Source organism: Sus scrofa, chromosome 6, assembly GCF_054392235.1.
Source record: "Sus scrofa isolate SSC_HxYL_T2T_F1_AM1 chromosome 6, Sscrofa_HxYL_maternal_Yorkshire_Landrace_v2.0, whole genome shotgun sequence".
NCBI classification, from domain to species: Eukaryota; Metazoa; Chordata; class Mammalia; order Artiodactyla; family Suidae; genus Sus; species Sus scrofa.
The window spans coordinates 18,781,357-18,803,680 of NC_139388.1; the positions used below are offsets into that span (position 1 = coordinate 18,781,357).

A 22,324-nucleotide genomic window follows, 5' to 3' on the forward strand; every position below is an offset into this window, starting at 1 on the left:
AAGAAAAAAGAAAAAGACTGTTTTACAAAACCTTATTCAGCATCTTTTTTTTTTTTTTTTTTTTTTTGGCCATGCTCACAGCATGTGGAAGTTCCCAGGCCAGGGATCCAACACCACAGCAGCGGCCTGAGCTGTTGAGGTGACAATGCGGGGTCCTTAACCTGCTGTGCCACAGGGAACTCCCAGCATCACTTTTAAGGAAGGAATAATAGAGTGAAACTTCTTCAAGTGAAGTATCAAGTGAAATTTCAAACTCAGAAATAGAGAAACATGTCTGAATAAAATACACATTTTATATTTATATTTTATATAAGGTTATATAACACCTTATTATATATAACACTAGGTTAATATAATCTCTCTGAATGCAGTCCTTCCAATCAAATCTAACTTTCAAAGAAGACTCTTGTGGGCACACTCACCACTAAGAGGGCCGTTCACAGCAGTCAGGAGGCATCCTACTGCCACCATGTGCTTGGCTACTCGGATTCCTTCTGACACAGCAGTTTCAAGAAGAGTTAGGTTTCTTTTTAAGAGGTCTGTGGAGCCACCATGATTAAACAGACTGGTGTGCCTTATTTTGGGCTAGAATGCAAACTTTGCTATGGTCATTCAGTGTGTTTAACTATATGAGCATAAAACTTAGCGAAGGAAACATTTAACCCTAACTAGCTTGGCCTAAGGAAGATTAATAATGACTATTTATTGAGGGGATTATGACGTATTATGCATTGTAATCTTAAAAGGGACACATAAGGAAGGTACTACTGTTATCCTCATTTTTAAAATTTATTTATTTATTTTTTAGAGTATAGTTTTTGTTTGTTTTGTCTTTTTAGGGCCGAAACCGCAACATATGGAGGTGGGTCGAATAGGATCCTTAAGCCACTGAGCCAGGCCAGGGATTGAACCCGAGCCCTCATGGTTGCTAGTCGAGTTCATGAACCACCGAGCCATGACGGGAACTCCCTAGAGTATAGTTGATTTACAGTGTTGTGCCGATTTCTGCTGTATAGCACAGTCACCAAGTCAAACACATATATGCATTCTTTTTCTCCTACCATCTTCCATCATGTTCTATCCCAAGAGACTTGATCACAGTTCCCTGTGCTGTACAGTAGGACCTCATTCTGTCATCCTCATTTTATGAGGAAGGAACCTGAGGGATGGGAAGGCTTACTAACTTGAACAACAGCAAGCTGGGCTTGAGTCCGGGTGTGCCTAACTCCAGAGCCTCTGCTTTCCTCCATGCTCTTAGAATGCATTTTGTTTCCTCTGCAAACTGTGGACTCATTCAGAGAAGCAGAGCATGAGCCAGATGGGGCCCAGTGTGAGGCTACAGTAATATTCTAGGGATGAGATGAAAATCACTTCAACTAGGGGAGCTTCCTAGTGGTCTAGTGCTGCTTTCCCTGCTGCAGCCTGGGTTTGCATCCCTGGTCTGGGAACTGAGATCCCACATCAAGCTGCTGCATGCTGTGGCCAAGAAAAGAAAAAGAACATAACTTCAACTAGGAGGTATCTCTGTAGCCAGCTGGTCCTACAGCCAGGTCCTTTGGCCCTTCACACTTTCCTCATTTAAATTTGTAACTAGAACTCAGGTACTGAAAGGAAATAGATAATTCCAGGTACACTGTCAAATCAAATCATTTGGATAACTGTTTTTGAGAAAACAAGCAACTATCTTATGCCTAGTGGAATATATACTATTATGTTTTTCAAACAAAGGATCTAAGAATAGTCCAATAATAGCTCTAATTTTAATTTCTTGACTTCAAATACTTCATTCAAAGAATAAGACATCCAAATACTTCTGCCAGAAGAATGTATTGTCAAACAGCCAAATTTTGATTAAAAAAAAAAGATCCAGTTTGAGAACGAATAAAATTTATTTTTGTCATAACCCTTTAAAAAATGATTACAATATTCTTGAAGAAAGTGTTCTTCACCCCATGAAAAGAAATTCTTTTAAGTTATCCCAAGGGTCAGTGTAATTTAGTTCTACAGAACTAAATTATTTAACAATCAGAAAGAGGAAATACGACCCAACTAGATTAATTTCCCAGGAGAAGACAGAACACCACACATTACCACTACAGCTTCACCCGCAAAGCCCACAGGCCTGCGTACCTGGGGTGCTCCTCCCTGGAGGGTGAGTAATTCTCGGACAGCTAATGGTTGATATACTTGGTCCAAGATGTCTCTCAGGGCCTCCCTAGACAGGGCTCTTTCCTCTTCAGTTAACACCTAAAAGAAACATGAACAGCTTTTGCGGAGTACAAAACAGGCAGGTGATAGAAGGCAGTGCTCTGCAAAACTGTGCGAAGACGCTAGTGAGGGGAGGGGGTGGCCTCCTCTTGCTTCAGCCTTGGATGTCCTTCGGCCTGGAGGGAGCCGCGATGCAGACACAGCCCTGGCCCTCTCTCCCCGCCTCACGCACTTCTGGGCAGGAGATGGAACTGACTTACCTTACGGTAACTTCTGGCAGCTCAGCTTGCTCCTCTTCTGGGTCTGGGAGCTCTTACAGAGCATGTCACCAGGCAGCACTGGCGAGCAGCGAGTGCCTCCAGTTCAGGAAGGCACTGTCAGGAGGCTCACGCGTCTCCCTCTACACACCTTCCACCTCTGCCTTTATGAGCAATCAAGGTGACGTCTGCCTTGTCATCTCTCTCACTCTGCTGCCTTTTAATTCACTCAGAACATGGCCACAAAGAAGGGTGCTATTTAACTGGGCCCCCCTGAGCCTCCCCAGCACGTCCCCCTTTGGTAACTTCACAGTCAAGCGCTCAGAGTCCTGCCCCTGGCACTTTAGCAAACTGTGGAACAGGTGCCGCTTAGAGCAGCAGCCACAGAATGTCCGCTCCGCCCCATGCTTCCCCCGTCAGCTTCTCCCACCTCCTCCCTTGGTCCCTTCTCTGTGTCTCGCTTCTCTTTTCTATCCTTTCCCCGAGTCGCTCAGGGCACTGCGTCGCCCTGGCATTGGCAGTAAGACCTGTGCAGACCCCCCATCTCAGGGATGCGCAGGCGGCAGACAACGACAGATCTGGCAAGACTTACACCCCGTCGTGTGGAGCACGAGGCTCTGCTCCCCAAAACAGAAGGGCACGGGGTGGGGAAGGTCATAATTTCGTGATACTAGTTGGTGATAGTGGCCTTTAAACAGTTTTTGTTTGATTTTGTCTTGTGAACATAGGCAGGGGAGGGAACAGAAAAGGAGAACAAACAGAAAAGGAACAATGTGGAGGGTGACAGAAAAATGGGGTGAGTGGACATCACGGAATCTGGCTGCAGAAGCGAAGGAATGACCTCGCATGTGAACCCGGACACAGGTACATCTCAGCAGCCTCTCCTGCTTAGGTTCTGTGATCCTCTCAGGGGGAACAGTGGTCCCTGCCGTGTCGTACCTGTGCGTCTTGTCTCCCCAGGAAATGGGTGAGCTGTTTGAGAAAAGGACCAGGTCATGCTTCTGTCACCTCCATGGCACCTGTGCAGTCCAGGCACTCCAGTCCTTTCTGACTTTCAGCAAGACACAGGCACATACTTACTTCTGCCACCCGTGAACCCTGAGTGGCTTCTGCAGCGTGCCTGCTGCTGGGCATATGTATTTAATCCTCCCAAGAACTTGAGGGCGGCGTGAACAGTTTAATATTAATACTAGTAGTAATACCTTTTTGATGGGCAACACTGGGGATGGGGCTAGTACTTTACACAGTATCCTCAATCCTCACAGCCACCTTCCAGGGCAGGTATTATTAAACACATTGTATAAAAGAGGAAACAGAGACTCCAAGAAATAGCCCCCAACAGCTGTTCCACGAAACGACAAGAAGGGACAGGTGAAGTGGACTCTCTAGATATGCAAGGGACTAGTGTTTCAGGATTTTTTTTTTTTTTTTTTTTTGTCTTTTCTAGGGCCACACACGTGGCATATGGAGGTTCCCAGGCTAGGGGTCGAATCGGAGCTGTAGCTGCCGGCCTACACCACAGCCACAGCAACTTGGGATCCAAGCCGAGTCTGCAACCTACACCACAGCTCACAGCAACGCCAGATCCTTAACCCACTGAGTGAGGCCAGGGACCGAACCTGCAACCTCATGGTTCCTAGTCAGATTTGTTAACCACTGAGCCACGATGGGAATGCCACGGAACTAGTGTTTAATAAATGAAAGCTCCAAAGGAAAGCTTGCGAATTCAGTAAGAATTCTAGATCTTTCCATCAACACTTTTCCAAAGAGCCAAGACGGTCTTTTGTAACAATCACACACAAGTACACACACATGTTCACACAGACTCTCATGCATTCTCTCTCTCTCTCTCAATGTGTTTACCTCTTCCTCAGGATTTAGCGCTTTTCTCTCGGTTGGGCAGAACCCCAGCTGGCAGAGACCTGCTGCGATGTCCCCAAAATGGCGGCAGAAAATCAAGCTCCCCAGAGCCGCGTTCTGAGCAACACTGAGGAGGACGCTGCAACTGGTGTACAGTCTCCGGGCTGCACTGGGGGCAGCACTGAGACACACCACATCCTGAACAACGGCTCCAAACTCAGTCCTGCATTTCAAAGGGACTCCAACACCAGGCACGAGATAGGGGCAGACCCCCAGGGTAACTACAAACTGCAAAACGGACTGGACGGTCTTCTGCTGGGACACACTGAGTGTATCTGGGCTCAGGGCAGGGGCGGCTTCTGGTGTCCTCGGGTTGGGTTTACCCGGATTGAAACCCGCCGCAAGGCGCATCATGGTTTCCTTTAAGCACAACAGCAACAGTAAGGTCTGGGCGGTAAAAGCCCAGGTGATGTCCGCAGAGCCTTGAGGCCATTCCGCCTCATTCGCAACTGCATCCCTTAGGAGTTTCAATTCCTTCCAGTGAGGATCCTTCAGCAACTTGTCCTCCAAAGCAGAAAGGTTAGATTTCAACGTAGCCAATAGGACATCATGTTTCGTGATTTGTAGTGAACTTGAGCCTGATCCTTTTAAAGAAAAATAAAGGAAATTACACACATGGAAAAAACAAATTGCACTTCCCTCCCCGTGGAATACTTTGGCCACTCCAGTTCATCCTCTGAGGCCACGATTTCTAGAAAGCTGCCCCCATTTGTGCCACCCCGGCCGAGGCAGAATTCAGGACCACACTTCCTGCTTCCCATAGCGCTTTGGATGCCGTGAGAACAGTGTACCTAACACATTATACTTCATCTAGTTTGTTTCTATTCCCCACGTGTTCTGAGGCAGAGGCCATGTCTTAATCAACTTATTGGGCTTAAATTGCAGCCAGAACAGAAATCTAAAGAGCTAAACATTTACAACAGAGGGTTCATTCAAATTGTCCTAGATCCCAGGGATAAAGTACTGAGAAAAACAAAGTCCCTTCCCTCATGGAAACTTACATTCTAGTGAGGTAGATCACAGAGTACAGACATAGGGTTGAAAGAGATTAATTTAATCACATTACCCCCAAAGTAGCTATTCTCACAGTTCCTGAACTTTCCTTAAATGGTCTTTACTGCCCTCTCCTGGTGAGAGGGCTCATATGCACTCTCAGCAGATGGCATCCTTCCAACTCCTCCAACTACTCTCCTCCCTGGTTTCTGGGGCAGCGAGCATTCTTTCCTGGTCTTCCTCCCACCTCCATGGACGTCTTGAAATGTCTCCTCTGTTGGCTTCTTTTCCTTATCAGATTTCAAAATGTTCCAAGTCTTGTCCTGGACTCTGAGCTCTCTTCTTGACAATCTTATTCAGAGCCAGGTCTTTTAAAATGATATGTAAGCAAACAGCTCCTAAATTCATGTCTCTGGCCCATGTCTACCCTCTAAGTTCCAGAAACATACCTTCCACTGCTAAATGAAATCTCCACTTAGATGTTTCTCAAGCATTTCAGTTCAACCAATTCTTGCTGAGAAGGGGAGAGCGTGCAGGTATATGCTCATGGCATGTGGAATGGGTCAGGGACAGACTGAAACTGCACCACAGCAGTGCCAGTGCCAGATCCTTCACCCATTAGGCCACCAGGCAACTCCTAAAATTCAACAAATTCCTGATTCTCAAGAGTACTTTCCACTCCCTAACAATCTAACCTGGAGACATCTCCATTTTTTTCTTTAACTTTTTTATCCAACCCATTACCAAGTCTTGTCTGTTCTTTTTTTTTTTTTTTTTTTTTTCCTTTTTAGGGTCACATGTATGGCATATGGAAGTTCCCAGGCTAGGGGTTGAACCAGAGCTGCTGCTGGCCTATACCACAGCCAAAGCAACAGAGGATCTGAGCCTTGTCTGTGACCTACGCCACAGCTCATGTCAACACTGGATCCTTAACCCACTGAGCAAGGTCAAGGATCAAACCCACATCCTCACAGATACTGGTCGAGTTCATTACTGCTGAGCCACAATGGGAACTCCTAGCCTTGTTTGTTCTGCTTATAAAATGGTTCTCCGAGGCATTTATTTTTCTCTCCCTCACCGCTATAACCTTTGTCTAAGCCATGAACATCTTTTTTTTTTTTTTTCTTTTTTGGCCACCCCTGCAGCATGCGGAAGTTCCAGGCCAACGACTGAACCTGAGCCGGAGCTGCAAACTACACCACAGCTGCAGCAATGCCAGATCCTTAACCCACTGCACCACAGCAGGACCTCTGCCATGAACATCTTTAAACTGAGATATGATAACAGCCTCTTAACTAGTCTCCATACTTATACTCCTTCTCTCCCAAAAATCTACTTCTCACACGAGATATTCTTAATACTTAAAATACATTTCTAGGAGTTCCTGTCGTGGCGCAGTGATTAACGAATCTGACTAGGAACCATGAGGCTGCGGGTTCGGTCCCTGCCCTTGCTCAGTGGGTTGACGATCCGGCGTTGCCGTGAGCTGTGGCGTAGGTTACAGACGCGGCTCTGGCGTAGGCTGACAGCTACGACTCCGATTAGACCCCTAGCCTGGGAACCTCCATATGCTGCGGGAGTGGCCCTAGAAAGACAAAAGACAAAAGACAAAAAAAAAAAAAGGCAAAATCGATCAATCAATCAATCAAATCTCCTCAGAGGTGGCCTTCCTTAACCTGTCTAAAAGCCACCCTCAACACCATTAACTCAGTGATAGCATCCAATTTCTTTTCTCCATACTATTTATCATAATCAGTATTTTTTTTCTTTTTACAGCCTCACCTGTGGCATATGGAAGCTTCTGGGCTAGAGGTGGAATTGAAGCTGCACCTGAGGCCTACGCTACAGACATGGCAACACTGGATCCAAGCCACATCTGTGACCTACACCACAGTCTAGGGCAATGCTGGATCATTATTAACCCACTAAGTGTGGTCAGGGATCAAACATACATCCTCATGCACATAATGTGGGGTTTTTAACCTGCTGCGTGGCAATAATAACTCCAGTAATTATTTTATAAGTGTTTATTCCTTCTCTACTAGAGTTTAAACTTGAAGAGGGGAGGCACTGTGTTTCTTGTTGGTCAGTGCTCTGCACAGGACATAAAGTAGGTACAAATTAATATTTGTTAGTTGACTAATTAAAGAATGAATGAAAACGAGCTCCCACTGTGGTGCAGCAGGTTAAGGATCTGGCATTGTCTCTGCAGTGATGCAGGTCTGATCCCCAGCTTGGCCCGGTGGGATGAGAATCTGGCACTGCCACCTCTGCGGCATAGGTTGCAGCTGCAGATCAGATTCAGTCCCTAGCCCAGAAATTTCTATAGGCCGTGGGTGCAGCCAGAAAAGGAGGGAAAAAAAAAAAAAAAAGAATGAAAAGAGTAATGAAGATCTTCTTAAAATTCCAATAAGACCAATCTTTCCACAGAAAGCAACTATTAATTCGGGACAAAATGTAAAAAGCACACACATCCATTCTTTTTCAGCAGAAATTATCACAACACTGTAAATCTACTATACTTCAATAAAACTTAAACATATTCTAAAGTGATTATCGGCCACTTGTGTGTCTACTTTGGATAGATGTCTATTCAAATATTTCGCCAATTTTAAAATTGGATTATTTGTCTATGATTGTTGAGTTATGAGTTCTTTAAATCTTTAGGGTACAAGTTCCAAATCAAATATATGACTTGGAAATATTTTCTTCCTTTCTGTGGGTTGGCTTTTTATTTTCTGGCAATGCCAGATCCTTAACCCACTGAACAAGGCCAGGGATCGAACCCACAACCCCATAGTTCCTAGTCGGATTCGTTAACCACTGAGCCACGACGAGAACTCCCCTGAAATTGGTTTCTTAGTTTTATTTTTGTAAATGTAATAAAATTCACTGAGTAATTTTTAAAAATGTAAAAAGCAACTACCTAAAGACATCTGAAGTGATACAAGTAAGTAAAAACTAGGGAAAGCATTCAGAAAAAAAAAAAATTAAGTTTCCTGCTTTTTTCTGCCTTTCAGTCTAGGGTTAGGGCTTAGTGTAGCTAAAATTCTAAGAGAAACCTATTATCTTACTGGCTTGAAAATCAAAGCACACATTTCAGGGCAACTATAGAAGGTGGAAAATAAGAAATCACAAAAAGGACAGAGCCAGAGGAAAACTTCTGTACACAAATTGTGCACCAAACTGTGGCTAATCTGTGAATGAAGCATGTATGGAAAGAACTTCAAATAGCTCAGCTAGGATTAAAAGAACTGAAAAGATTAACCACAAGGGAGAGTCTGTGTAAGAGCTTAGAGTATGAGTCAATTGCCTACTTTAAAACAAATCAAAACAAGACAAAAGAATCAATATTCTCTAGAGGACTATAACAGAATCCAGTTTCAACAATATATCCTTCGTGATCTCTAGTATACAATCCAAAAGTTCTAGACACATGAAGAAACATGAAAACATAACCCATCTCAAGGGAAAAGACAATGAAGACTGATTCTAAATGACCCAGGTGTCAGATTGAGCAGACAAAAATTTTCTTTTTTTTTTTTTTCAGACAAAAACTTTCAAGCAGCTATTACAGCTATGTTCAAGAATATGATAGAAAGTATACTCACTACAAATGAACAAATAGGGACTCTCAGGAAAAAAAGAAAAGAAAGTTGTGGAGTTCCTGCTGTGGTGCAGTGGGTTAAGAATCCAACTGTAGCGCTTCAGGTCACTACAGAGGCTTGGGTTTGATTCCTGGCCCTGTGCAGTGGGTTAAAAGGATCTGGCATTACCACAGCAGCAGCATGAGCTGTAGCTGTGGCTTGGATTCAATCCCTGGTGCAGGGAACTTGCATATACTGCATATGCAGCCATAAAATAAAAAAAAAAAAAAAAAAATAGAAAGTTGGGGGGGGTACACCTATGGCATGCACAAGTTCCCAGGCCAGTATCAAACTTGAAGCACAGTAGCAATCTGAGCCACTGCAGTAGTAACACCAGATACTTAACCTGTCAAGCCACAAAGGAACACCTAGAAAGTATTTTTTGAAAACCAAATGGAAATACTATAATTTAAAAATTAAAAAAAAAAAACACTAGCTGGATATCACAGCTTTGAGATGACCAAAAGAAAAAAAAAAAAAAAAAAACAAAAAGAGTGAACTTGAAGATATCACCCTAGAAAGTATCCAATCTGAACAATGAGAGAAAAAAGATTTTAAGAAACACAGCCTTAGGATATGTGAATAACATCAAAGTGATCTATTTGCAATAAAATAGAGACTAATTGGAATGAAAGGAGAGAGAAAATGGAGCACAAAAGGGTTTGAAAAAATAATGATCAAAATTTTCCAAAATTTAGTGGAAAAAACATAAATTTATAGTTTTGGGAAGCTCAGTGATGACCAATCAGGATATGTAGAAATAAAATCACATCTAGGCATATTACAGTCAACCGTTAAAAACCAGAGATAAAGAGAAAAAATATGTCACATACAGGAGACTACTGCTATGAATAACTGTGAACTTATTTTCACAAGCAATGAATATGGAAAGACAATAGAAAAACATCTTAAAGTGCTGACAGGGAAAAAAAAAAGTCAACTCAGGAGTACCCATAGTGGTGCAGCCGAAATGAATCCGACTAGGAACCCTGAGGTTGTGGGTTCGATCCCTGGCCTCACTCAATCGGTCAAGGATCTGGCATCGCTATGAGCTGGGGTGTAGGTCACAGATGTGGCTCGGATCCCGAACTGCTGTGGCTGTGGCTGTGGCCGGTAGCTGTAGCTCCGATTTGACCCCTAGCTTGGGAACCTCCATATGCCACGGGTGCGGCCCTAAAAAGCAAAAAACAAGCAAAAAACAAAAAACAAAAAACAAAAAACCACGTCAACTCAGAATTCGATATCCAATAAAAAGTAACCTTCAAAAATGAAAGTAAAATGAAGACATTTTCAGATCGACTAAGAACGCTGACTGCCAGTAGATCTGGGATACAAAGAAATGCTAAAGGAAGTTCTTCCAGCTGAAGGAAAACAGTATCAAGTGCAAACAGGGGTCATTGGAAAGGAAGGCAGAGGGCAGAAATGGTAACTATGTGGGCAAATGTAACAGACTAATTTTTCCTCTTAATTTCTTTAAATCTATGTAACTATCTGAAACAAAATTTATAAAACTGTATTATGGGATTTATAACTATATATACATATAATAAACATGAAAACTATAGCATAAAGCATAAAGGGGATACATTAGGAAATGGGGGTGGAGGGCTATAAAAGGACCCTTACAGCACAAGGTTTTTACATGTTCTGTGAAGTAGTACAGCAGTAATTCTAAGCAGACTGAAAAATTAAGGATGTACATTGTAATTCCAAGATGATTATCAAAAATACAATGGGAAAAGAGTGGGTTATGGCTATAAAAATCATAATAAAATGTTGAAAATATAAATGAATTCAAGCAGCAATAGACTTCAAAACTAAAGTTAGGAGTTCTCTTATGGCTCAGCAGGTTAAGGATCCAGGGTTGTCATTGCAGTGGCTTGGGTCACTGCTGTGGCACAGGTTCAATCCCTGGCCCAGGAACTTCCACATGCTTCGGACATGATCCCCCCACCCCTGCCCCAAAAAATCAAAAAACCCCAAAACTAAAGTTAATGTATCTTCTTCTTCTAAGAAAGGATCAAAATGTAACTGATGGTAACTAAGAGACTGTCAAACAAAGCATTACTTATAATAGTACAAAATCAGAAATACATGTTGAATAAATTATGGTCTACCTGTATCTAACATGCTAATGTCTATGTACTATTCATTTTATTACTGTCTCTCCACCAACTAGAATAAAGGCTGCTTGAGGACAGGGAGGTTACTCTGTTTTGTTCACTGCTGTGTTCTTGCCTGGAACAAGGCCTATCTGACATAGTAGCTGTTCAAAATAAGCAGCTGTTGAATGAGTGAATAACCGGGTTATCTGCAGCCATTAAACTATGTTGAACATTATTTAATGACTTGTTCACTAAATATATTCTAAAGCGAACAGAGTATGAAACACTATATGGGCAAAAGATATGAACAGTTTACAGAAAAAGAAATGCAAATTGCTCTTAAACATGAACATATGATCAACCTTGCTCATAAGAGAAAAGTAAATTAAAACTATACTAAAATATCACTTCCCATCTATCAAGTGGCTAAAATCCAAACATTTTTGTAACACATTATGTGTTTTGGAGAAACACACACACTCATACATGGCTGTAAGGAACTAAAATGGTACATCCCTAAGAAGAGAAATTTGGCAATATCTAGCAAAATTACATAAGCACTTTACTGTTGGCCCAGCAATCCCACTTTTAGGAATCTATCCTATAGACAGTTACACAGACAAAAATGCAAAATGACATATACTCAAGGCTACTCATTGTAGTATTGTTAGCCAGGCAGCAGTAGGGAAGGGACAGGGTTAAATGAAAGTGTGCTTTGTTTTGCAGAAACTAATCCTTAAATTGCATGAACTTCCAGAAACCAGATATCCCCAAAATGTTACAATGCATCCCAGCTAAGAAGATACCACTGTGCAAGAAAACACCAAAGCACCTGCTTGCTTGCAGTTTTTGACAACCAAGAATAACCTTTGTTTCATTGTAATGCTTATGGATGATCATGCCTGGCTCTTCATAAATATGCATGCCCCCTAGGCTCAAATTTCCCTATTCCAGCAGTTAAGGAGATAGTGGGGTTTTTTTTGGTGGGGGGGTGTCTTTTTGCCATTTCCTTGGGCCGCTCCCACGGCATATGGAGGTTCCTAGACTAGGGGTCTTATCAGAGCTGTAGCTACCGGCCTACGCCAGAGCCACAGCAACGTGGGATCTGAGCCGCGTCTGTGACCCACACCACAGCTCAGGGCAACGCCAGATCCTACAACCTCATGGTTCCTAGTCAGATTCGTTAACAACTGAGCCACAACGGGAACTCCAGGGAGACAGTGCTTTGAGAGCTATTGTAACAAAGAACAAACATGACTCCACAATGGATATATTCTTTTAGCTCTGTACTCTGCTGCTGTACTTAGCCATGCTGCCTTGGTACCTTCCTACAAGAATGTTGCCTATGGCCTGAAATATACATAACAGTTTCTTCTCAGTGCTCTGTCTCCCAGACGTGACCTTTTAAAAATACAACACTTTTGGGATATGGCAGGGGTTTGATCCCTGGCTCAGGAACTTCTACATGCTATAGGCAAGGCAAAAAAAAAAAAGTGGTATGTAATAATAATGGAATACTACTCAGCCATAAAAAAGAATGAAATAATGCCATTTTCAGTAACATGGATGGACTCAGAGATTATCATACTAAATGAAGTCAGACAGAGAAGGACAAATATCATAATGATATCACTTACATGTAGAACCTTTTTTTTTTTTTTCCCCTTGGTCTTCTTAGGCTGCACCCTTAGCATATGGAAGTTCCCAGGTTAGGGGTTGAATTGGAGCTTCAGCTGCTGGCCTACAGCAATGCCACAGCAATGCCAGATCCGAGCTGCCTCTGCGACCTACACACAGCTCCTGGCAACACTGGATCCTTAACCCACTGAGCGAGGCCAGGGATCGAACCTGCATCCTCATGGACTCAGTCAGATTTGTTTCCCCTGAGCTACAATGGCAACTCCCTACATGCAGAATCTTAATGATACAAATGAACTTACCCGCAAAACAGAAACAGACTTAGAAAACAAACTCACGGTTACCAGAGGAAAGGGGAAGGATAAATTAGGAGTCTGGGATTATTATATATAATAACAGGGACCTACTGTACAGCACAGGGAACTCTACTCAATATTCTGTAATAACCTATATGGGAATAGAATCTGAAAAAGAATGGTTTGTATACGTATAACTGAATCACTTTACTGTATGCCTGAAACTGACATAGCATTGTAAATTAACTATACCTCAATTTTAGAAAAAAGAGAACAAAAAGAAAATTCAAAATATTCCTAAAAATAAAAAACAAATGAACCAAATAATTCTATATACTTTATGTCCAAGGTTGCCAAACGATAATCTATAGGTCAAAACTGGCCCACCACCTATTTCCATAAATAAAGTTTTATTGGAACCTAGTCAAGCTCATTTATTTACATATTATCTACGGCTGCTTTTAAGCTACAATGGCAGAGTTGAATAGTGTGACAGAGACAGTATGGGTCACAAAGCCAGAAATATTTACTGCCTGCTCCTTTATAGAAAAAGTGTGCCAGCTGCTACTCTAAATCGAGTTAGCAGCATAACCGCACAGAATTATTTCGACTTGAATTTGTACATTCTGAGGACAAAAACAAACAATAATCCCTTAGAAACAGTAGAGATGGTAATACAGGATTTGTTATTTTAAGATATTAGGAGTTCCTGTCACGACTCGGCGGAAATGAATCTGACTCACATCCATGAGGACACAGATTCAATCCCTGGCCTCGCTCGGTGGTTAAGGATCTGGCATCGCTGTGAGCTGTGGTGTAGGTCACAGACGCAGCTCGGACTTGACTTTGCTGTGGCTGGGGTGTAGGCCAGCAGCTACAGTTCAGATTCAGCCTCTAGCCTGGGAACCTCCATATGCCATAGGGGCAGCCCTAAAAAAGACAAAAAAAAAAAAAAAAAAAAAAAAAGAATGGGCACAAAATGAATGAGTCCAGGATATCTTATCATGTCTGAAAGCAGAGAAGCAATGAGACTACTAGAGTCACCTCAAAGAGTCCAACAGCCAACTAGAAGTGGCTCCCACAGGCCACAGATAGAACAATTTGTGTATCAAGAATAACGAGTACTGGAATGGAAGTTCCCTTGTAATGGGTGTAGTGGGTTAAGGATCCAGTGTTGTTGCGGCAGTGGTGCTGCTACCGCATAGGTTTGATCCCTGGCCCAGAAACTTTCACATTCTGCAGGCATGGCCAAAAAAAAAAAAAAAAAAAAAAATGAGTACAATAATTAAAACATATCATCATATTTATAGAAAATATTACTTCAGGGAGTTCCCATCGTGGCGCAGTGGTTAACGAATCCGACTAAGAACCATGAGGTTGCGGGTTCAATCCCTGGCCTTGCTCAGTGGGTTAAGGATCCAGCATTGCCATGAGCTCTGGTGTAGGTTGCAGATGTGGCTTGGATCCCAAGTTGCTGTGGCTCTGGCGTAGGCCGGCGGCTACACCTCCGATTAGACCCCTAGCCTGGGAACCTCCATATGCCAAGGGAGGACCTCAAGAAAAGGCAAAAAGACAAAAAAAATAAAATAAAATATTACTTTACAATAAAATTTTTAAAAATCACTCCACTGGCTCTGTTGTATAGCACAGAGAACTATATCCAATCGCTTGTGGTGGAACATGATGGAGGATAATGTGAGAAAAAGAACGTGTGTGTGTGTGTGTGTAACTGGGTCACTTCATTGTACAGCAGAAATTGACAGAACAGGAGTTCCCATCATGGTGCAATGGAAAAAAAATCCGACTAGGAACCAGGAGGTTTCGGGTTCGATCCCTGGCCTTGTTCAGTGGGTTAAGGATCCAGCATTGCTGTGAGCTCTGGTGTAAGTCACAGATACCGCTCAGATCTGATGCTGTGGCTGTGGTGTAGGCTGGCAGCTGTAGCTCCAATTCAACCCCTTGCCTGGGAACCTCCACATGCTACAAGTACGGCCCTAAAAAGCAAACAAAACCGAAAAACAAAAAACAAACAGAAATTAACAGAATGCTGTAAATCAACTATAATAAAAATTTTTTAAAATCACTCCATTGGCTATCTTTGGAGACTGCTAAGACGTTAATGTATTATTCTAAAAATTCATCGATAAAAGAACAGAGAATGAACCTTACTGTATTAAAATACATACGTGTGTGTGTGTTTGTACCTGCACATAGAAAAAAGATCTCAAGGAGTTCCCATCATAGCGCAGCGGAAATGAATCTGACTAGGAACCATGAGTTTGCAGGTTCGATCACTGGCCTCGTTCAGTGGGTTAAGGATCCGGTGTTGCCGTGAGCTGTGGTGTAGGTCACAGATGAGGCTCGGACCTGGCGGGGCTGCGGCTCTGGTATAGGCCAGCAGCAACAGCTCCGATTGGACCCCTAGCCTGGGAACCTCCATAAGCCACAGATGTGGCCCTTAAAAAAGGGAAAAAAAAAGAAAAAAGATCTCAAAAGCTATACCTCAAAGTATTGGGTGATCTTCCTTTTTTGATTCATTATGTTACAATTTTTTCTACAGTAAATGTGTGTTGTTTCTGTACTAAAAATATATGTTTTTTTCTTTTTCAGCCACACCCACAGCATATGGAAGTCCCTGGGCCAAGGATCAAATCCAAGCTGCAGCTGTGACTTACCCTGCCATTGCAGCAATGTCACATCCTTAACCCACTGTGCCACAGCGGAAACTCCTAGAGACACATTTTAAGGTTATAAAATAGTACATAGTATAAGAGACCACTTTTATAAACAAACCAAGAAAATTTCCCAAAATGTAATCTCTGGGTAGTGGGATTAAGGTCATTAATATTTTCTTCTTTTTTAGTTTCTCTAATAATATTTTTATTTATTTATTTATTTATTTGTCTTTTTGCCTTTTCTAGGGCCGCTCCTACAGCAATATGGAGGTTCCCAGGCTAGGGGTTGAATCGGAGATGTAGCACAGTAACTCGGGATCCGAGCTGCGTCTGCAACCTACACCACAGCTCAGGGCAACGCCAGATCCTTAACCCACTGAGCAAAACCAGGGATTGAACCCGCAACCTCATGGTTCCCAGTCGGATTCATTAATCACTGCACCACGCGGGAACTCCCCTCTAATAATATTTTTAAAAGCTTTACTATAAGGAACATTAACTACTTCCATTAAAAAAAAAAGGTACAAAAACATTTTTCTGTTAAAACAGAGAGAATCAGCAGGGTAAGATTTTCCAGTACTTCTCTAAGACTTTTCAGGGTAAGTGTTCTGACCCACTGGCAGGAGTATCTGGTTCTTCTGGCTGATATAATCCTAAAAAGGAAACGAGCATTCTCACAGCTTGCTGCCACTAACCACTAAGATCACTAAAGAATCTGTAAGTGACTTTATAAGATCTTGGAACCCAAACAGGGGTCACGAAGAAAGTGATTTAAAACAAAAGCTATTAGCTAATGTTTTTCAAGAGCCCCTTAATAAAATAGTCTTCCATGCCCTCTACTGGTGATCAAAATAAAATCCACTCAAAAATGAATACGGCGTCCTCTTAGAGCAGCTGTCCTCAGGTTTTGAGGGCCTTCCTAAGGGTCTTCCAGAGAGTCTGCAAGGTCAAAGCTATTTTCTTATTGTTTTTTTTTTTTTTTTGTCTTTTTGCCATTTCTTGGGCCGCTCCCGCGGCATATGGAGGTTCCCACGCTAGGGGTCGAATTGGAGCTGTAGCTGCTCTGGCCTACGCCAGAGCCACAGCAATGCGGGATCCGAGCCGCATCTGCAACCTACACCACAGCTCACGGCAACGCCGGATCGTCAACCCACTGAGCAAAGGCAGGGATCGAACCCACAACCTCATGGTTCCTAGTCGGATTCGTTACCCACTGCGCCACGACGGGAACTCCTATTTTCTTATTAAACTACGACATCATCTGCCTTTCATGCTCTTGTTTTCTCTTGAGTGTGTGAAGGGTGAAAAATTCATTGATAGGAGTTCAGATTCCATATTATAACTAACTTGAAATTACCTCTTGTTGAGTTATAAAAAGGGATACACACTATTATCTGAAAAGATGATTGAAATCTCCTCCTTTCCAACTCTTTACCTACGTGAGCCTACATTTTCTTCAATTTCAATCAGAACAACCTGTCATGACAAACTGAACACAAAAGCAAATATGAAAATCCAGCTCTCTTCTAGTAAGTCAGACATTAAGGTGATTTACAAAAATGTGAAACAATGACAAATAAATGTAAAGCAACGTCACGCTTCCTGCTAGGTTATTTTATTTTGCAAAATGCATTTTTCATCAAAAATGTCATTGTGTTAACAAGTTATTGTTATATTTAAATAAATTTAAAAGGTTTCTCTTAAAGTCTCAATGTCTAATACAGTAATTATTGATACACATAACCCACATAAAAGCTCTTTTAAGTCCTTAACACTTTTTGTCTTTTCTTTTTTTTGGTCTTTTTTAGGGCCGCACCCATGGCACATGGAGGTTCCCAGGCTAGGGGTCTAATCGGAGCTACAGCTGCTGGCCTACACCACAGCCACAGCAACACAGGATCTGAGCCACGTCTGTGACCTACACCACAGTTAACAGCAACGCTGGATCCTTAACCCACTGATCGAGGCCAGGGATCGAACCTGTGACCTCATGGTTCCTAGTCAGATTCATTTTTGTTGTGCCGCAATGGGAACTCCTAAGTCCTTAACACTTTTTTTTCTTTTTCTAAGGCTACACCTGCAGCATACAGAGGTTCCCAGGCTAGGGGGTCTAATCAGAGCTGTAGCTGCCAGCCTGTGCCAGAGCCACAGCAATGCAGGATCCCAGCGGGGTCTGCAACCTACACCATAGTTCATAGCAACGCCAGATCCTTAACCCATGGAGCCAGGGATAGAACCCACAACCTCATGGTTCCTAGTTGGATTCATTAACCACCGCCCCATGGTGGGAACTCCAAAGACTCTTATTTTTTTGTTTGTCTGTCTTTTTTTAGGGCCGAACCTGGAGGTTCCCAGGCTAGGGGTCTGATCAGAGCTGTAGCCACCGGCCTATGCCAGAGCCACAGCAACTCGGGATCCGAGCCACGTCTGCGACCTACACACCACAGCTCACAGCAATACCGGATCCTTAACCCAATGAGCGAGGCCAGGGATCAAACCTGCAACCTCCTGGTTCCTAGTTGGATTCGGTAACCACCGAGCCACGATGGGAACTCCACTTAACACTTTTTAAAAAGAGTGTGAGAATGCTGAAACCAAAAAGTTTGAGATCTGCAGCCATAAAACAATGTTTTCCAAATTACAGCCATACAGTTTCTGTAATTTTTGCCATTTATCCAAAGACTAGCTGGACTGTTTTTTGCTTTATTCGTTTATTTCTTCAAATTAAATCTCTCTCTCTCTCCTTTTTTTTTTTTTTTTGCTTTTTAGGACCAAGCTTGCAGCATATGCAGGTTCCCAGGCAACGTGTCTAATCTGAGCTACAGCTGCCAGCCTATACCACAGCCACAGCAACTTGCGGTCTAAGCTGCATCTACGACCTACACCACAGCTCACGGTAACGCCAGATCCTTAACCCACTGAGGGAGGCCAGGGATTGAACCCGTAAACTCATGGTTCCTAGTCGGATTCATTTCCTCTGTGCCACAACGAGAGTTCCCCCCTTTTCTTTTTTTTTTTTGCCTACGCCTGCAGCATGTGGAAGTTCCCAGGCCTGGGACTGAACCAAAGCCACAGGAGCAACCTGAGCCACAACAGTGACAACACCCTATCCTTAACCACTAGGCCACCAGGGAGCTCCCCAAATTAAATCATTTAAAATTTAAAGTGGTAATAGTTAAAATACTGTCCTAAGGGCTCTATGTATTTAATTCAATCCTCACACCAACTCCGTGAGTAATGGAGTATTCTATTATTCTTATTTCCAGATGAGGAGACTAGGGTTAAACTATTTGCCCAGGGTTTATTCATCTCTGGCAACCTGACTCCAGATCCCAAGTTCTCAATCACTACACTATGCTTTCAGCCTCAAAATGTTTCTCTACCGACTGTCTAAAAATATCCTTATCATACTTTGGGAAATGCTGCCCTCAAAAACAGCATTATTTATTCTTCCCAATCACCAAGTTAAATGTCTATGCTGTATGACATTTAAAAGCAGAGTTCCTGAAGTTTCCTGGTGGTTCACCAGGTTAGGGATCCGGTGTTGTCACTGCTGTGGCTCAGGTCACTGCTGTGGTGCTGGTTTGACCCTGGACCTGGAGCTTCCACATGCCTCCTGTGGAGCCAAAAAAACGACAGAGTTTGATGAATATATACTTAGTATAGAAAGTTTTTTTTTTTTTTAGGAAAACTACTGCTGAGATGATCCTAAGCAAAACTTCACTAACCCTTTAAACTTCTGTGTAACACACCTTTTCACTAATCCCGTTCAAATTCTGCCTGACGCACTTTTTTTTTTTTTTTGCTTTTTAGGGCCACACCTGTGGCATATGGAAGTTCCTAGGCTAGGGATTGAATTTGAGCTGCAGCTGCTGGCCTATGCCACAGCAACGCGGGATCCAAGCCACATCTGCAACCTACGCCACAGCTCATGGTAACTACCCACGGAGCCATGACAGGAACTCCCTTAACACACTTCTTAATAATGCAGGTGGGGATTTTATTCTTATTTTCCCTATAACTGAGAAAAGCACGGAAAGGAGGGGAAGAGAAAACATTATGCAGCAGAGCTTCTGATGACTCAAAAGAGAAAGACTTGGTATCTTACTTCCTTTCTGTCTATTCAATTCTCACCTGGACTGAAATCTTCCTCTTGCAGCCTTTCACAGCCCCAGCCCTGGATAATTCCTTCTCGATGCAGTTGCTATCTGTACCATTCATTCACCACGGCTATGATCCTGCCAAGGTCAATGTCTTCAATCTATATGTATAATACCATCTCCCCAAACAAACAAGAGGCTTCTTGTTGTATATATTTCTACCTCCAAAAGCACTGAGAGGACCCTTGATCATGCCCTCGCCCACAGCAACACTGCTCAGGTAGGACCTAACCAGCTGAAGCCGTGTTGGAAGCCCGTCGGTCCTGGGGCCAAGAGCCAGATAAGGCAGAGCTCTGGATGGCCTGTGATTAGGTGACTTCTGATCGTTTCATTTCCCTTGCTGAGCTGCTGTTTCCAGGTCCCTTTATTCACATAAAGAATTTTTCCATTTGGAGGGAAACATGATGGAGGTAACCTTGTCTGGGACTTTCTTTTTTTTTTGTCTTTTTTTGCTATTTCTTGGGCTGCTCCCGCGGCATATGGAGGTTCCCAGGCTAGGGGTCGAATCAGAGCTGTAGCCACCAGCCTACGCCAGAGCCACAGCAACTCAGAACCCGAGCAGCGTCTGCAACCTACACCACAGCTCACGGCAACGCCGGACTGTTAACCCACTGAGCAAGGCCAGGGATCGAACCCGCAACCTCATGGTCCCTAGTTGGATTCGTTAACCACTGCGGCACGACGGGAACTCCCCTTGTCTGGGACTTTCTGCGCTTCCCGAACTTGGATGTCTGTTTCCTATCACAGAATTCTACTATGCTACTTTGTTTGCATCTATCAAGTTGATCCCATGCCTTTCCTAAATTTATAAGGTGGAAATCAAATAATCAGTGTCTGAGGGAGACTGAGCAGAGGCCCAAGGACACAGCAAATATCAGTCATCACACAAACATCAACCCCACAGAGCCCCTAAAGACCAGAATCTGAAGAAGCAAAAGAAGGAACAAACTGCCTTTAAAAGGACATTAGTCACATATACCCCCTGCAAGAGTATATCGAAGGGCTTGTTTCCATTGATTTTGACAAGAGACGCTACCAAGGAACTTTAGTTTTCCAATGTAATCGAAATAAAACTATTACAGTGGCATTGTAATGTATTTTCCCCGACCATCACTGAGGTTGGGTGCCTCTTCCTATGTAAAATGATTGTTTTTACTTATTTTACAGTGAAATTTAATATCGTATGTTCCAAATAGTTGTATTTGGTCACCTCTATTTTTTTTCTTCTTGATTGAGAGGCAATTCAAATATACTTTATAGTGGTGGTATCTTCCCGCAGCATCCTTCCAAGCCCACTACTGTCCACACGGTCAATAATAAATCTGCCAAGGACATTTTCACAGGTCATCCGCCACTCAAGACACCTGACGGGGAGGGTCATCTGCCTTGCACAGCCTTACATCAAGAGCTCTGCACAGAACTCTCCGCACTCAACTTGTGGACCAGAAAAAGGACAAGGTGAGGAACTCATCATTACGTCACAACCTGCACCCCAGCACATGGGTCAGTGCCCAAACATCACTGCTAAGCTGACAGACAACAGGCCTGCTCTCTTCTCCTATGATGTTTGCCAGCTTGCCACCAAGTCCATGTCTGGACCATGTTTCGACCACAATGCACAAGTCAAGTGTCCTGACGGACCCAAGGCCCAGACCATAGCCTGTGAGACAAAAATGTAATCAGGACTCCAAACTCAGGCGCCAGGCAAGAGACCTGCCGTGGTCTCCATTTGGATTTGCTAGACCCTCCCCCTCCATCCTACAACACCTTCCCTCCCCCTCAAAAATTAAGTCCTTTCGATCTTCTGAGGATACTCAAGAGACCTGATCTATGGAATTGTCCATAGTCTTCATTCTCTTCCCACTACAACTGGACTTGGATACAAACAGGTGCACCACATGACCATACGGACACCTGCCCCAATGCTAAGTGTTAACTCCCAGCCTCTACCCAACTCACCTCACCTGAGCCCAATCCAGGCCTGCACTGTCCCCCACCCTCACCATCTCTGCACATTCCAGACCAAGCCCCTGGAATTGTCCTCATGGTGGGACAAGGGACGGGCGAGGCGCTCCAGGCTCAGAACAACTCATTTCATCCTCCTGAGAAGCCTCCTCCTACAAGTCAGGTGTTTCACATCGTGGAGGATCAGTGATACGGACCCATGTCCCGGTCCATGTTCTCCACGAGGGTCTTCCCGTCTCCCCCTCTGAGGAGAGTGACTCACCCCCATGGCGGGGAAGACAGCCTCCAGTCTAACACGACTTGGAAGTGACCACTCAAGTCAAAGAAGAAAAGAGCAGAATTTGTCCCATGAATTAGCCCTCCCTCCCCCGACTATGGTATATGTAAAATTTTCAGAACACCAAGTAATATGGAAGGTTCCACAGGCCATTTCATGTAATGTCATGAATTATGTTAATTT

The 22,324-nt window shown here is 43.3% G+C and overlaps 1 protein-coding gene across 1 annotated transcript in view; it reads right to left on the bottom strand.

Annotated features, from left to right (window-relative positions):
• Positions 1 to 22,324, bottom strand: part of TANGO6 (transport and golgi organization 6 homolog) — a 198,299-nt gene that overhangs the window by 172,980 nt on the left and 2,995 nt on the right. The window contains exons 2-3 of the mRNA XM_021093875.2: positions 4,329 to 4,969; positions 2,131 to 2,247 (exon numbers count right to left, since the gene is read on the bottom strand). Of these exons, the coding sequence (XP_020949534.2) occupies positions 2,131 to 2,247; positions 4,329 to 4,969 (758 nt within the window). The remainder of the gene's footprint in view (positions 1 to 2,130; positions 2,248 to 4,328; positions 4,970 to 22,324) is intronic.